This window comes from Astatotilapia calliptera, chromosome 17 (assembly GCF_964374335.1).
Source record: "Astatotilapia calliptera chromosome 17, fAstCal68.1, whole genome shotgun sequence".
NCBI lineage: Eukaryota > Metazoa > Chordata > Actinopteri > Cichliformes > Cichlidae > Astatotilapia > Astatotilapia calliptera.
The window spans coordinates 30,978,008-30,994,091 of NC_137438.1; the positions used below are offsets into that span (position 1 = coordinate 30,978,008).

At 39.3% G+C, this 16,084-nt stretch overlaps 1 protein-coding gene across 16 annotated transcripts in view; it reads left to right on the forward strand.

Annotated features, from left to right (window-relative positions):
* The window catches only part of LOC113008901 (ELKS/Rab6-interacting/CAST family member 1-like), a 209,969-nt gene that overhangs the window by 98,089 nt on the left and 95,796 nt on the right, over positions 1–16,084 (forward strand). For 6 of the 16 annotated variants that reach the window (XR_013902734.1, XR_013902735.1, XM_026146816.2 and 3 more), the window contains exons 8-15: positions 866–1,021; positions 2,861–2,953; positions 4,529–4,696; positions 4,799–4,966; positions 7,459–7,596; positions 10,192–10,332; positions 13,256–13,396; positions 15,620–15,813. Coding sequence is in view for 11 of the 16 variants with exons in the window: in XM_026146816.2 (XP_026002601.2) it covers positions 866–1,021; positions 2,861–2,953; positions 4,529–4,696; positions 4,799–4,966; positions 7,459–7,596; positions 10,192–10,332; positions 13,256–13,396; positions 15,620–15,813 (1,199 nt within the window). In the remaining 5 variants the exon portion in view is untranslated. The remainder of the gene's footprint in view (positions 1–865; positions 1,022–2,860; positions 2,954–4,528; positions 4,697–4,798; positions 4,967–7,458; positions 7,597–10,191; positions 10,333–13,255; positions 13,397–15,619; positions 15,814–16,084) is intronic. The other 10 variants (XR_003270081.2, XR_003270082.2, XM_026146822.2 and 7 more) reach the window with 2 other exon arrangements.

Below are 16,084 nucleotides of genomic sequence, written 5' to 3' on the forward strand. Positions count from 1 at the left end.
ACAGGGATTTAAATTTATGTCTACATTTATAGAGGATTATTTTGACCCCAACAATACAAATTGTTAAAAAAAATGATCTGAAATGCTGCTAATTCTGTAGTGCTGTATTTAATGTGCATATTATGTGGATATTATAGCTATTAATGACATAGGATTGCTAGAGCATGAATGAATTACACAGTCCAAATACTTGGGACTATCACTGGTCTTCATCAATGTCTAAATGCACTGAGTTGCTGCTGTATTATTTGCTGATTATTAACAGTGTTAATGAAAAGTTTAATGAGTGTACATGTGGTTGCTGGGTAAATATGATGGAAAATAAGGTAAAGAATAGACACAAATACACCATGAAGTGCAGTTTCACTAAACAAGACTTTAAATATCCCATATTAATATATTTGTTGCATTGGATAACATTTTAGACTCAAAAGAAGAAAACAAATAATTTTTCAGACTCTCAGTCGGAGGTTTATCCAACACACAGCATGAACTGGACATTAGTGTTTCTGACCTCTAAATGCGTTCTACTACCTGCTGGAAAAACATACCTAAAGCATCTTTTTTGTTACGTTCTGTTGAAAGTCTTTCTGTCTTTGCAGTTAATATTGACAAGATAAAGTTGGCCAACTGCTATGTCTGTTGGGCTTCACTGATTATTATTGAGATACAGATTCAAGTATTTTAAAAACATAATGGATTATTAGATAAAGTCTTTAAGCATTCAACAATAGTTACATTTACATTATTTTCACGTAGACTTCCTTTAATTGCATTTCCACCTGTGCTCCTATTTCACCCCATTTTATTATCACCGTATATTTGTTTATGGTCTGATTAGTTAGATGTGTTTGTCTCCTGTCAGGATGCAAAAATCAGCTCGTTGGAGCGTGGCATGAGAGAGCTGGAAGAGGAGGTGATGATGCTGAAATCCAATGGCGCTCTGAGCAGTGAAGAGAGGGAGGAGGAGATCAAACAGATGGAGGTCTACAGATCCCACTCCAAGTTCATGAAGAACAAGGTGATACATGTACAAACACATACAGTCCAGACAGTAACTGAAACATAATAATAGATACAGCATTAAACTGATTAAGAGTTGAGAATAGTTGTTAAGTTTGAGGACAAATTGCCTGTAAATAGAGTAATGAGGCCACCGTGCAAGTCTGAAAGGTAGCAGTGGGGCTCAAACAGCTGATAAAGTCTCACAACACAGGAATTCCCTGGAAGTCATAGGAACTAAAAGAGCTTCACAAAGATTTATATAGACTGATATCTCAAACTAACAGCCAAACCTCGTACAGACATTCATTCAGTTCTTTACTGCCTCAAGTGAGATTAAATTACATTTAAATTGACACACTTTTCAAACGTAAGTCAGAAATATTCAAACTTTAAAATCTTTAAAAAATGATACAAACCTTATAATAATTTAGGGAAATACGAAACCGTTTCATCTCTCAAACATGGCAGTGGTTCTGTCAGCAACAAGGTTGCAGCAGTGAAGGCAAAGCATCAAATAAACATATAAACAATAATAAGAATATATCCTTATATCTATCAAAGGACTCTAAATAGAATAGTTAGCATGTAGGATTTGTTTGACCTTGTGTATTTACTTCCTTTTAAGTCCCAGTATGATTTAAAAGGGCTACACTGCTCTATCTTGTCAAATTTTAGTCAATGTGCTGGAGACTATAAAAAAAAGTGTTTTTGCTCCATTATTGCCTGTCTGGCTGTATTTGCTTGTCTCACCATTTTTTCCCTTTGTGTTTTGAACAATATCTGGATTTTCTTGCTTAGCTGAGAATAAATTTGCTTTTTCACACTCACTACCTTGACGGATACAACTTCACTGTCAGGAATAAAAAGTGTCTGGGAGCCGTGCTCATTAAAACGGAAACTCCGTATACGTCTGTCGTGTGGGGAGGCGATCCAGTTTGGAAATTCAGCAGACTTTTTGTGTGCGCGAGCTGATATATTCTTGTTTTTCTCTGTAGTGGATTTGTGTCTCAAAACTGGAAGGAAGTAATTTACATGGTGTACCTTTTTATAGTCGGATTTCATTGCTGTTGGCATGCATATCTGTGGTAATACACTAGATGCATTCTTGTTTTGGACATTATTAGCTTTAACGTGTATTTAATCGAAGGTGTAAAGCTCTCCTCAATCAGAGCTTTTAATAATAGCAACAAAGAGCCATTTCATTTGTTAATCAAAATAAAGATAATGCACGCTTCTTCACATGTTCAGAAATGCTCCAGTAAGAAGTCTTCAAAGGACACAGTACTGTAAAACAATGTAGGGGTTATATACATTATTTAAGCATGCCAGATGCAACTGTGGCAACATACTTGTTATGGCCCGGTGTGCTCTCCATTTTGCTAATTAGATGTTTGCCCTTCTTCAAAGCTCTGCCACTCACTCCAAAATTGATTCAAGAAACACCATTATCTGGAGTTTTTAATCCTTTTAATGCATTTTTTGGAATCTAAGCTGGAAGAGCAGATGCTCCCAGCAAAAGCTTTCGGTCAACATGTGCTTATCTAGTGGTCAGCTGATCTGATGGGGCAGTAAAAGGAGCAGGCAGGCTGTTGTGGAAACAGTTCAGTATAACACGGTATTATTTATAATACTGTAGGCAAAACGCACACAACAGGAACGGAGGTACCTGCAGAGGCTGTAAAGTTACTTATGTTAATACTAGTAATGATAAGATAAACTGCAGGCTGTTGCTGCCCTCACACCTCTGACTTATTGGAAGCAGGTTAGAGGCAAGGAAGAAACACAAGTAAGGGAAGCAAGAAGCAAAGCTTGGCTAATGGGAAGCACCCATGTTGATGCCCTCCTCTCCTGCCAGGTTGAGCAGCTGAAGGAAGAGCTAACTCACAGCGAGTCAGAGAAGGAGGAACTAAGGCAACGAGCCAATGAGCTTCAGCAGGAGGTGTCGGCAGTAAGAGACACACCTCTGTGTCTGTTTGCGCATCCTTTCTTTCTTTCTTTCTTTCTTTCTTTCTTTCTTTCTTTCTTTCTTTCTTTCTTTGACTGGCTAACGTAGTTCTAGTAGATTTCCAATAGATTCCCGGTAGCATGCTGTGTGTTCAGACAGCAGTAAGCAACTATAACATTCAAATGTCAAAACTATGCACACCAACTGCATCGTGGACCGTTCACTCAATATCCACTCATGAGGTGTACTTATTTTTCTCATGTAGTTATTGCATCATATTGCCATTAACATGGTCCATTTTGCATATATCTGCATCCTATAACTGTTTTGAACCAGTTCAAGACATGAGGAATTACAGAGGTTAAGTTTAAAGCCAGTCTAAAATGAATTGAGCCATTCTTCAAAACCTGGGTTAGCAAATGTGTTTTCTACACTTTGCTAAATACACCAGGAGAAAGCATTTTCTATTCTTTTGGTGAGCTGACAAAGTTAGTCTCTATAAACAGCTCAGGAATTTCAGTTCTCTTTGTGTGTGAGATCAGTGGCTTTTGATAGTAATAGTCGTACGCAGCAGTCTGATCGATACGGCTACAGAATTCCAGCAGAGTCCAGTTGTGCTGTGCTGCAGTGTCTGTATCACTAACACACTTCTCTTTGTCCTTGCATGAGGTTTCAGTCCATTTGTAGTTTAGACCACTTTGCTCCTGGGTTTGCTTTGCTTTTATATGACTGATTTACTGTATGGTTTGGGTCCATTCTTGTACTGTGTCATGTTAAATTCACCCCTAATCACAACACCTGCAAACTGAATTTCATGTTAAAAGGAGTGAAATTGTAATACGCAACTTCTCCAAATGTGGCAGTTTACTGTATTTGATTCCTGAGCTTTGGCCAGGTGAAAGAATTGACCCTGACCCATTAGTTGAAGTGTATAGCTAAGAGCAAAATAGATTAATACTGCACTGACTTCCATGTATGTCTAACTTTTGTTTACTTTTCAGGAGAAGAACTAAAATAAATGGCCGTTCTTTTCTTCTAAGGTCCTCATTGTGTCAAGATATATTTGATCATAGTCACAGCTTTAGGAGATAAACTGACACACTAACCTTTGTAAGAGGGATGAGTTTAAAACCACGGTCTGTTCTTGTTTTTCACTTTTTATGTGGATGAGGTAGCAGTCTTGTACCTCTCTCCATCACCGCAACCATCATCTCTTTTTACTCGTAAAGGGTAGACGTGTCTGCAGGCCTTAATAAAATATCTGCAATCTTCCGTAACAAGTTCTTTCCCCTCTGAATAAAGCAGTAAAGTTGTGCATTTAAAAAAAGATTTGTATCTTAAAAGCATTATCAGTCAGCTGCGAGCACTTCTTATTATTGTACCTGTTTCTTCTTTTACAGTTGGTCTTCTGCAGAGTAATGGCTAAAACTAACATTAGGACTGAGTGCTTACTTTGCAAAGCTTGTAGTACATTTTAATGCTTATATATGATATTAGAAAGCATATCGTCCTCTCCAGTACACACCTTTACACGCTCTTTTTTATCTGTCTGTCCCTTTTATATTTTGTGTTATTCAGATGGAACAGGCCAAGCAAGAGCTGAGCCGTAAGGACAGCGAGCTGCTGGCTCTCAGGACCAAACTGGACACTCTGAACAATCAGTTTTCTGACAGCAAACAACATGTGGATGTACTCAAAGAGTCACTAACCGCCAAGGAACAGAGAGCTGCCATACTACAGACTGAGGTTTAGCTACACCCTCATTACAACCTTTCTGCTTCTTCACCGTTGATATTTGGTGTGTGAATGTTTATTTGCACTTTTGCGTACCTACTTGTGGGTTCACAGGTGGATGCCTTGCGTCTCCGACTGGAGGAAAAGGAGTCGCTCCTCTCTAAAAAGAGTCAGCAGATCTCAGAGCTGACGGAGGAGAAAAGCACTCAGCAAGGAGAGATCACTGACCTCAAAGACATGATGGACGTCAAGGAACGCAAAGTTAATGTTCTACAGAAGAAGGTGAGAACACACAAAATGCACTCCATTAATATAGACACATAAAGCAAAGTTGAAGTCCTTGTGATCCCTGTTTTAGGTCTGAGCTAACCAGTAATTGTAGAGTCCTGGGTTAATGCACTGCATCTGTTATGGTTTAAAATGTTACAGGGTGAGCATTTATGGAGTGTTATCCTTAATTTAGTACACATTTAAAGTACACTGCCTCAATAGGCAGTGTACTTTTTTTCTTTTAGCTGATTCTGGTCATGTTGCCCTCATAGTACTAGCTTACTTCCAAATAAACCAGCATCACCATTACCTCTAATATCGTCAGTTTCATCTCTTTGTGTCCAGAGGAAAACTGCGATATTCAGACTTTTTGGATAATGGATAACATGCATTAGAGCTGAAGCAGACACACCTTTACTCCTTTTCATGCTGATAGAAATTGATGTTCTGAGAATATGCCAACATTTAATACTATGACCACTAGATGGGGCTCTAACACAGCATGTAGCATGCAAGCAGACGTTGACAGACAAACAGTCAGACAGACAGGTGAGCAGAAAGACACAGCTGCACACAGACAGGCCGTTTAGGCAAAACTGAAGTCTCTGGTGTTTTCTGCATACTTTTTCCTGGTCTTCACTATGTAGTTTTTGTGAGTATCTCTGCGGTAATGCTGTCAGTTAGATGGATGGGCCAGAGTGACCCCTTGTCTTGGCTGTCTACACACACACATATACAGACACACACATTCACCCTGCTATCCTAAAAACTCTTGTGCTTGTCAGATATGTTGGTGGAACTTTTGGAATAAGACAATTTAAGCAAACTACCATAACAGCTATTGTAGTGGTTTTGAATGGGGATATCTAAAGGAGGATTCTTGCAGTCATCTAGGCCACTGCATCTAACACAGTAAGTGCAAAGCTTACAGAGAAGCCAGTGTGAGGTTGCATTCCTCCATCATCAGTCTTTTGTGTCTTTTCTGCGTCTTAATTTTCTCCCTCACCCAGTCGCAGCATTTGTGTCCTGTAGAAAAAAATGCAGAAATGGAGACTGTGTGCAGATAATTGATACAGACAATCAAGCAGACAGACATAAAGCAAGACAGGGAGGGGGAGGAGAGAGACAGAGTGTGTTTAAAATCATTAGATGCATACTAATGAGTTCCTCTTGATTAATAAATGATGACCTCTGCCATCTTCAAATGGAAAACAGTTCAGAGCCTGATAGGGAGGCAGAGATGCTGCTGATTCCTTCTTGATATCATCTGAAAAAAGTATGAATTTGGTCTCCTTTTTTCATGTGAAAACACAAAAAATACCTTCTTTCCGTTTTGTGGCCCTCCGCCTCGTGTTTTAATAGTACATAGATGATTTCTGCTGCGAGGAACATTGTGACATAGCTGATCATTGTTTTTGTATTGGGTCATTATCACAGATGACTTGGGAACTAAAATAGGACAAGAGAGAAGCAGTGAGTGAGTGTGTGTGTGTATGTCAGGTTCAGGAAATGCAGATCAAAGGCTCTCACTGCCTCTCAATGTCAAGTGTGTGTTCACATATGTGTGTATGTGCATGTGTGAGACAGGAGACAGAGAGGAGGAGGAGGTGGAGAACGTGTCAGTCAACCTGTCAGGTCAACAGTTGATTAATGAGGTGCTGGAAATGTTTTACTGTATGAACACACAAGCACACACACACATGCTCGCAATTTTTGTAGTGCTGCGTGTGTGTGTGTGTGTGTGTGTGTGTGTGTCTCACCTGCAGTGATGTCAATCTGACTCCAGTCTTTTTTTGTGAGAGTTTGCCAATCATTTGATTAACTTTCTCTCTAGCAAGGGGAAGGCAAGAGAAGCATAAAGAGGGGGAGATTGAAATTGTTCAATAATCCCACCCAAGTTCACTCATATGAAGACATTACATAAGCTTTCAAGCTCTATTTTCCTTCTGATTCTGTTATTTCTGTATGGTTCAACCTTTTGTTCCATCCATTTCTTAATGAAGACCACAAAGTTGACATAACTTCTTATCTTTGTCTGTGATCACTCTCTGTCCCGCCTTCCTTTTTCTCACACAGAGAGCTTCACATGTGCTGGCACTTCTAGCTTTGCGAGGACCCTCATTTACATAATGGTTTCCCTGTGTAGTCACATCTAAACTATCCCTAACCCCAGCCTACAGTAATTCTAACCTTCACCCTGCAGTTTAACCTGAACCCTCAAAGAGCCTCAGACTTGCCTGAAGCTCAAGTTGTTGCTTATGTAGATTGATACATGTGCACACACACATACACACACTTTGTCCACATGTTTAAGATGTGCTGCTATATTTGCATTTCTTCTGCAGAAGTTCAGTTTCCTGTGGACTTAAAAGCACCTGCTACAGTACTTCACTTTGGCTGAGTCTTAGAGCCAATAGAGCTGCCAACAAAATCTCACTGAGTGGTCAATGCGCAAATTATTCTTGAAAACCCCACAGAATTATTCTCTCCTTTTCTTTCTGCAGATAGAGAACCTCCAGGATCAACTGAGGGACAAAGAAAAACAGCTGAGTGGCTTGAAAGACAGAGTCAAGTCTCTGCAGACAGACACCTCAAACACAGACACTGCACTGGGAACGCTGGAGGAGGCTCTGGCTGAGAAGGTATACACACATGCACGTACACGCTCACCCGACCGTTTAACTCTTGAGCAAGGTTGCATTAATAAAATCTTGATGAGCAAAACTGCAGACCACCCACAGGATGACCAGATGGCTCTGGATAAATGGAAATCGACCAATAATCACACTGGCTGTTTCATTATTAAATCATCCAAAGCTTGTGTTCATAAAAGATTAGGAACTGTCCAATATGCAGCCACATGGCTCAAAGTAGTTCATTGGTCACTCTTTGGGTTTGGACATTCAGGTACTTTAGCCACAGAGCCGACTGTTTTATGACTCTGCTCTCAGTGGGGATTTAACCCTGATTCTGGGAATCTAACCAGCGACATTTAGAGCGGCAGAACACTTTAAAGTGTTTGATGAGAATATATTTTTGCGGTGTTATGCACGATTATGTTACCAACTCAATCTTCTTTGCATTTGCACGCGCACAGGAAACAGGCCTATTAATTGTCCAGTGACTAATATTGAGGGTGTCAGTTAGACGTGTGAGTGTTGGCAGGATGATGTGGCCGACGACTCCTGCTTCACTTGCACGGCTTTCACAAGCTTTTTTCCTCTCATTTTCATTCTGCTGGCGCCTTTCATTTTTAGCTTTCTTCCTTTCTGCATCCATTTTTATCTCCTTGCCCTGCTTTCGTTTCTTCTTCTGCTTCTGAGATGAATTATGTTGCATTTTAACTTTCCAGTGCTTGAGTTTTATGCACAATATTACTCATGTTTGATGGTGTTTGCAGCTATATTCTGTATTTTTTGTCTCTGTAAACGGTAGAAACAACCATGACTGAAATATTTTCATCCCTCATTCTGTTATCATAATTATTTTGAAGAATGTTGATGTTACAGTGGTATTCTTCACGAAAACCAATAAACCCAGAATTAATTAATTAATTAAAGTCTTGACTAAGGAAGACCCTCATTGGTTTGTCTTTACAAACTATTGAGTTTAACCATTAAAGTGCAAGGTGCAAAATATGAAAAAATAGAGGTGGTAGAGAATTAGATGGAAGAGAAATATAAGCGTGATGATATAGTAACTATTTAATTTTTTAATTGCTTAATTCTTCATAGCATTGCTACAATATGGCGAAAATAATATTCCAGGATCACAGAGATTTGTCAGCTGGATGTCCGTGATGTGACTCTGAAGGCTATTTGAGTACAGCGAACTCATTGTCATGTTCAGGAAACCATACGAATGTCGTGGCAGAAATTGCGACTCATCAGACCAGGCACTGTTTTTCCAATCTTCTTTTTTCTATGCAAACTATAGCCTCAGTTGCCCGTTAGCTGACAGGAGAGGCACCCCCTGTGGTCTGCTGGTGCTGTAGCTTATCTGCTTCAAGGGTCGACGTGTTGCACATTTAGACATGCTGTTCTGCATACCTTGGTTGTAACAAGTGGTTTTATAAGTATCTGTTCCCTTCCCATAAGCTTGGGGTTTTCTGGCCATTCTCCTCTGACCTCCAGGCATCAAAACGGCATTTTTATCCAGAGAAATGTCACTCTCTGGATATTTTCTCTTTTTCATACTATTTTCTATAATGATTGTGTGGCAAAATCCCAATAGATTAACAAGTGTTGAAACACACACTAGCCTGTCTGGCACCTACAACCATGCCACATTCAAAGTCACTTAGATCACATGTCTTCCCCATTCTAATGCTTGGCTTGAATTTCAACAGGTAATTGTGACCATGTCTGTATATCTAAATATATTGTGTTGCTGCCATGTGATTATCTGATTAAGTTTTTGTGTTAATGAGCAGTTGAGCAGGTGTATCTAAGATCCAAGTGGCTGCTTAGAAACCATGATAATATTCAAGCTTTGAGGATTTCAATGAGATGCTGTTGTTGTGAAATTATAAAAATGCAATGCTTTTATAGTGTTACAGATGCATAAATGATAAAAAGGGTCATGTTATCTCATTCAACAGGTCAATGTTAGGCAATATGGTGAGATCATAGTATCTGATGTACGTAAGAACATTCAAGATGTATCTGTGTGCCAGGTTTGATAGCTCAACTCCTGATAATATAGGATGAGAGTTAGAGATTGAATTTATTGCAGTAAGATTTAACACTACTTCTAAAGTCAACCCTAAACTAACCTTTAGCCAAAGTGCCACCGCTTTTATTTTGTACAAGTCAAATGAGGACCCATAATAATAATATTTTAATAAAACACACTGCAGACCCAGTATACACTTTTTGCACTGCTTTTGCACGTGTGAACTTTTGTACTTTGACTTGAACGGGCCGCTATGTTCTTCTCAAGCTATAGAGATCGGTTATTGTATTTTAGTGGTTGTGAATTTTACATCTTCTGCCAAAACATATTATGGGCCTAAAATCGCTGTTGGCTGTTAGATCCTGTCAAAGCTGCCATGTACATAAAGTTTAATATGACTGTTATTAGTATAGAAACTTGATATTGAGTGACTGTGAATGACTGTTGGAGGGTATGAGGTGATTTTTTTTCCTCTCTTATTTTCCATCACTTCTTCTACCTCGACTACCTTCTTTCACTCCAATCTCCTTCCTTCTCTCTCCCTTTCTCTCTTTTCACTCCAGGAGCGAATCATCGAGCGGTTGAAGGAGCAGCGGGAAAGGGAGGAGCGGGAAAAGGGGGAGGAAGTGGAGATCATCAAGAAGGAGCTGAAAGAGCTGAGGGAGAAAGTCTCCCAGCTGCAGGCTGAACTGGCTGACCGTGAGGTAGAAGACACACTCAGGAATTTAAAAACACACGTCCATATTTGTGCTAAAAGTCAAAAAAACACATTCTCTCTCCTTCCTCACTGTGTTCCTGTCAAGAAAATGTGATTGATCTATCACTGTAGAGCAGACCTTGAATCCTCCCAGAGTTCTTTCGCTGAAGGACAACGATGAAACAGTCATGTTTCCCTGACAACAAAATCCAAGGCCCACAACCAAAAGAAACAATGATCAGAGCTGAATTTTTCTGCCTGTGACCTTTGTGATTTGTACAAAACACCTCAGCAGAGGCAAAGACAGAGAGATGCAGAGAATGACAAAGCATTCTCAGACTCTGTTTTCTCTTTATTCACCCTGCAGCACAACAGAATAAAAGTTACTATTAGCCAATTCATGAAGTTGAGATTAGAAGGGGACCTGTTATGCCGATTTTGAGCTCTATAAACCCACCTAGATCATTTAAGCAAAACTATTCCAAGGTGATGTCAGCTTGACATGAGTCTGAAGCATAACATTTATACATATTTTATATTAAGCTTATACATCAGACATGCAAGATCTACTTTAAGGAAAATAAATATTTTAACATAGATTTTCTGTTATGAAAGCCTATCGCAGTGTAACTGACGGTCCTGCTTTAAAGCCAAAAGGCAAGAAAGCAAATTAAGAAGTAACACAACTATCAGAAGGGACACCGTCAAAACTAAACTATTGTTTACTGCAGGATTTGCAGTAAGAGCAAATTTAACTATGTGCCTTAGTTATTTCACTAAGGCATATAAGGCTCTAATCCAGTGAGCGACTGGGGCCTTTCTGGGTAGACTTTGCATGTTCTCCCTGTAACTTTCTGGGTTTTCTCTCGGTACTTCGGCTTCCTCCCACAGTCCAGAGAAATGAATGTCAAGTTAATTGTTGATTCTGAATTGAAATTTAGAGAGCAATACATGTAGAAATGCAGTTTTCTGTTGTAAAGGATTTTCTTCAATTTCAGTTCTGTTTTATTTAATGCAGAATCACAACAGGAGTCCCCTGAAGGCACTGTGTATTGTAACATAGCTACAATAATACAGAGAAAACCCCAACAATCAAATGACCCACTTTAAGCAAGCACTTGGCGACAGTAGGAAGGAAAAAAACCTTTAAAGGGAAGAAACCAATAGCAAAACAAGACTCAGGGAGGAGCAGCCATCTGCAATGATGGGTTGATGAGATTTCCTTATGCATACATGGAAAACACAAGGTGGGAATATTCCAGTACAAAAACAGTGAAGGGATCAGACATGGCATTGATAAAGTTAGATGCAGCATGAAAATGAGGAGCTGGGGTTGAGGTGGGTTGCAAAGCTGCTTGCAGAGGGAGCAAGAATTGTAAGCAGGGTAAAGCAATCACATTTGGATGTGTAGAATGATATCGGCTGTGTCACAATTAGGCTGTGTGCAGGCAGGAATTGGACCCAAACGCAAACTCACGGGAAACAGGACTGAACTCAAAATACTTTATTGCTGACAGAAGTTAAAGGCGATACAAAATAATATAAAACTAAACTGGGAGATTCTAAAGGAACTGACTCACGAGGAAACACACGGCAGGACACACAGTCATGTGGGACAACACAACACAGAACTGAGGGAGACGCGGACATAAATACGCAGATGGTTAATGAGGGAAGTGGGAGCACACGGGGAACACAGGTGACACTGATAATCGTAACGAGACACGGCAGGAGTAAACACAACAATGGCGTCCACAGACGGGAGACTATCAAAGTAAAACAGGAAGTACACAGAGACGCAGGCCAGAGAGGAAGAGAACACAGACATAGCGGACCAGGGAAAGCGTGAAATAAAACACAAGGAGGAGAAACAAGGCATGGGGACTCAGACACGTGGAGGGGGACCCTGGGGGTAAAGACACGACGGCAAATCTAGTAAACTAAACTGAACAACCTAGGAACCATGGAATGAATAAAGAACAAAATACAAAAACATAAGAAACCTAAGAACACTGGGTCAAAATGACCCAGGACCATGACAGGCTGGCTAGCATAGAGGTACTGTATTCTTGATATGAAGACTCCTATTGATCTTTTTCAACAAGAAATTGATTAGGTAAAGTTACCAAACTCGGGCTGTTCCTTTAAAAGGGCAGTTTTCTACTTGTTACTGTAAAAAGTTCTCTGTACCCTGTCTGACTGTACTGTATTCCTTAAACTAATTTTAGTGATTGTGGGGTCATAAAACCTGTCACAGTCCTATAATATAATTTCAGAAATACATGGGAAACTCTCAGAGAAAACAAGCATTCCTCTCTCTGCTGCTGAAGGCAGATGTGGGGTTTGTCTGACAACAGGAGTATATATGCGTACCTAAATATAATCAGAGTAAGGTTTCTTTGACCAAAGCCCAGTCAAACATGATGATCCGGAGTCTAGAGTTGTTATTGTCAGTCATGGGTAAAATTACATGTCTGACAGTCTCTCCTTCTGGTCTCATTGGTTTCTGTTTCACTGCGCCTACCAAAAGAGGAAATCCCAAGAAAAGAAAGAAAAAGAGAGACTTCACAGACAGACGGATTGAGCCTGAGAGTGCGAAAAGAGACAGGTCACAGGAAATGCAATGACAAACAGAGTGCATGACCGAAGGGTTTAAGAAGGGCTTGCAGATTATTATCACTTTAAATCTGTTTGTCTAATATCACATATTATGAATAAGAATTTCTTTCTGTAATATAATCAGAAGCACACAAATGTTTTTTTCCCTACCTCATAATAATTATTTTTGCTAAATATAACATTATTGTTATAGGTTGGAAAAAATAAAAAAATTTAATTAATCCATTGTTGTTTTCTAATGGGTGTGAAGAATAAGCTAAATAAGTAATAACTATTAAGGAGCTGTCTCCAATGTTTTTTCCTCCACCCAGACATCAGTGTTGGATCTCAAGGAGAAGGCTTCCTCTTTGGCCTCCTCGACTCTCAAGAAGGACAACAGGCTGAAAAGTTTGGAAATAAACCTGGAGCAGAAGAAAGAGGAGTGCATCAAGCTGGAGAACCAACTAAAGAAGGTTAGCTGAAAAGGCTGTAAATATAAAGTAAATGGCAAATTATTCATAGAGCTATGAAAGCAAAAACGCTGATGCCTTCAAAGAGAGAACGAGGGATTTTATGTCACCTGTTGTAGGCCGCATTTAGACAAAAGCAGGTGGAATTTTCTTGGCTCATTCCTGACGACTACAAAATTATCTACTGCATGAAACTCAGAGGTGAAAAGCTGTTTAGAGTAGCTACAGTTAAAGCATGGAAAACAGCAGAAAACTAAACCTAACCTCTCATTTCTTTTTGCGCCTTCCTAGGAAGGCAGAGAGTGTGTACGTGCACGTGTGTGTGTGCATATCACATACGTATTCTCTCCCACACAGCAGCCCAGAAAATGTTGTGTGTGTGACAGCTTGCTGACAGCCTTACAGTCACTTTCACAGACTGGTGAAGACAGCACACCATCACATGCCGAATGTGTATCCAGAGCTGTGTGTGTTTCTGGATGCATGTGTGTTGTTATATGTGTGTGAGAGAAAAGGGGGAATGTGTGGTGTTTTACTCATCAGACTTGATTTCAGTCTCTTCCTTTTACTGTAACGCGGATGGAAAAATTGTGAATGTGACATTGTGTGCGTGATGTTTCTTTCTTCCTTTATTTGTCTTTCTCTGTCTCTGCTCCACCCAGATCTTCTCAAACATTTCCTCTCCACATAAAGACTTATGAAAACTGTTGTACACTTCCAAAACTAATAGGGTTTATGTATTGTAGGAGCAAGGCATTCGCACATACACACACACATACTAAGTCCATCCCAAGAGCAACATTTACTTCTGGGAAATATACACAGCTGTTCTAACCTCTAAGCTGGTTATAACTTGTTGTATTTGTCTTTGTTTTTTTTCTTTCTTCTTCTCACATTTTCTGTGTCTTAAGTTTAGATGAACAGAGCAGAAGAAAGAAGAGAGCCACTAAAACTTAGATGCTTTTTAAATTTATTCACCTTTTCTCATCGTTCATACTAATAATTACCAGAAACTTAGCTTGTGGTTTTGTCTTTTTTTGTTAATGTTATATGTGTGCCAATTTGCGAGTGTGTGAAACACATATGCCTAATACTTTCATTTATATTATATTCTCCTCATCATCTCTTTCTCCTTACCATGGGGAAACAGATATTTCAGAGCAGTTAGGGCAGAGGGTGGTTTAAAAGTATCGTCTGACATGGGGGTAAAAATGAAGACACAATTCACCAAATCTAAGAAAGATGTCATCTAATAAACATCTGTTTATTAGATGACATCTTTCTTAGATTTGGTGAATTGTGTCAAACGTGGCATTCTTAAAAGTCATTACTTTAAATATTAATTTGATACAAATATAAGCTTTTAGCATCGGAACCACACCTGTCTAGTCTTGAAAATCTTACAATTGAAAATCTAAAATCTATAAAAGTTTATAAGAGGCGATCATAGATTTGTTAGAGACATGTGGACCAAAAAAAAGAAAAAATACAGTAAGCTGACTGAGAAATTAAAGTCCCCCAAACAATCAGCTAAAACTAGAATGAAGCCATTGCAATACAAATGGTTAATGAAAATTTATATTATGCCACAAAACCTGTGTTGTTTGTCCCCTGGCATCCCAGACGCCTGTTGGAAATGTTCAGAAGAAAACAGTATTGTGTTTCGCTGAGTATGAGACTGCTCAGAACTGAAGAAATACTGTTGTTCAGACTTTATCTGCTAAATTAAGGTGAAGGATGTGCACATACATTCAGCACAGGTCTTCACATTTCTCGCTAGTAATAAACAGAATTTTTTTTTTTGAGTTTTTTGGAGTGGAAAACATGGAAAAAAACACTAGGAATATTTGGAAACAATTAGAGCCCTTTAAAAAAATGTGTAACATGCTTTGTACATAATTTCTACAATACTGGGGTGTCTATTTCAACAGTTTGCTTTATATGCTACTGTAAATGCAGTATCTAAAACCTGACATATACAAATCTTGTATCTTACCGCTAAAGCCTGATGTTTAGAGCTAAATGTCATTTTATTTAAGAGGAACACTTCCACTAAAAATTTTCTAAAAGCATGCATCTTTTTGAAATCCATCCAGCTCACCCTCCACACATGTTGTTACTGGCACGTCCTTTTTTGGTTTGAGCTTATCGTTTCAATCGCGTGATGGTCACCTCATTTTGAAAGCTAACACTTGGTTTATTTTTAATAATTAAATCCTGTTCCAGGCTCAGAGTGCAGCGGCAGAGTCTCAGGCCAACGCTGAACTCTCTGAGCGGATCTCCAGCCTTGAGCAGGAAGTGACCCGGTGCAAAGAGGAGGCTGGGAAGGCCCAATCTGAGGTGGAACGACTTCTCGAGATCCTCAGGGAGATGGAGAATGAAAAGAATGACAAGGAAAAAAAGATTCATGAACTAGAGAGGTAAGAAAGGATGATAAATATGGTAGATTAAACAATTATCGACACTGAGCAGTTTTCTTTTAATACTTGTGTATCTCTTTCCTTTAACCTAAATCAATGGATAAATTGTGTTTATTGGTGAAATGATTGTTTATCTAAGGCTCAGTCACACAGGCCTAGAGATCGGTCCTGATGGAAAAATTTGTATTCCTCCACTGGCTGTAAGGGGCTACTGGAGTTTGCTGGCTGTGACTGTGAAATCAGTTGCTAAAGCCTCATTCATTCATTCAGG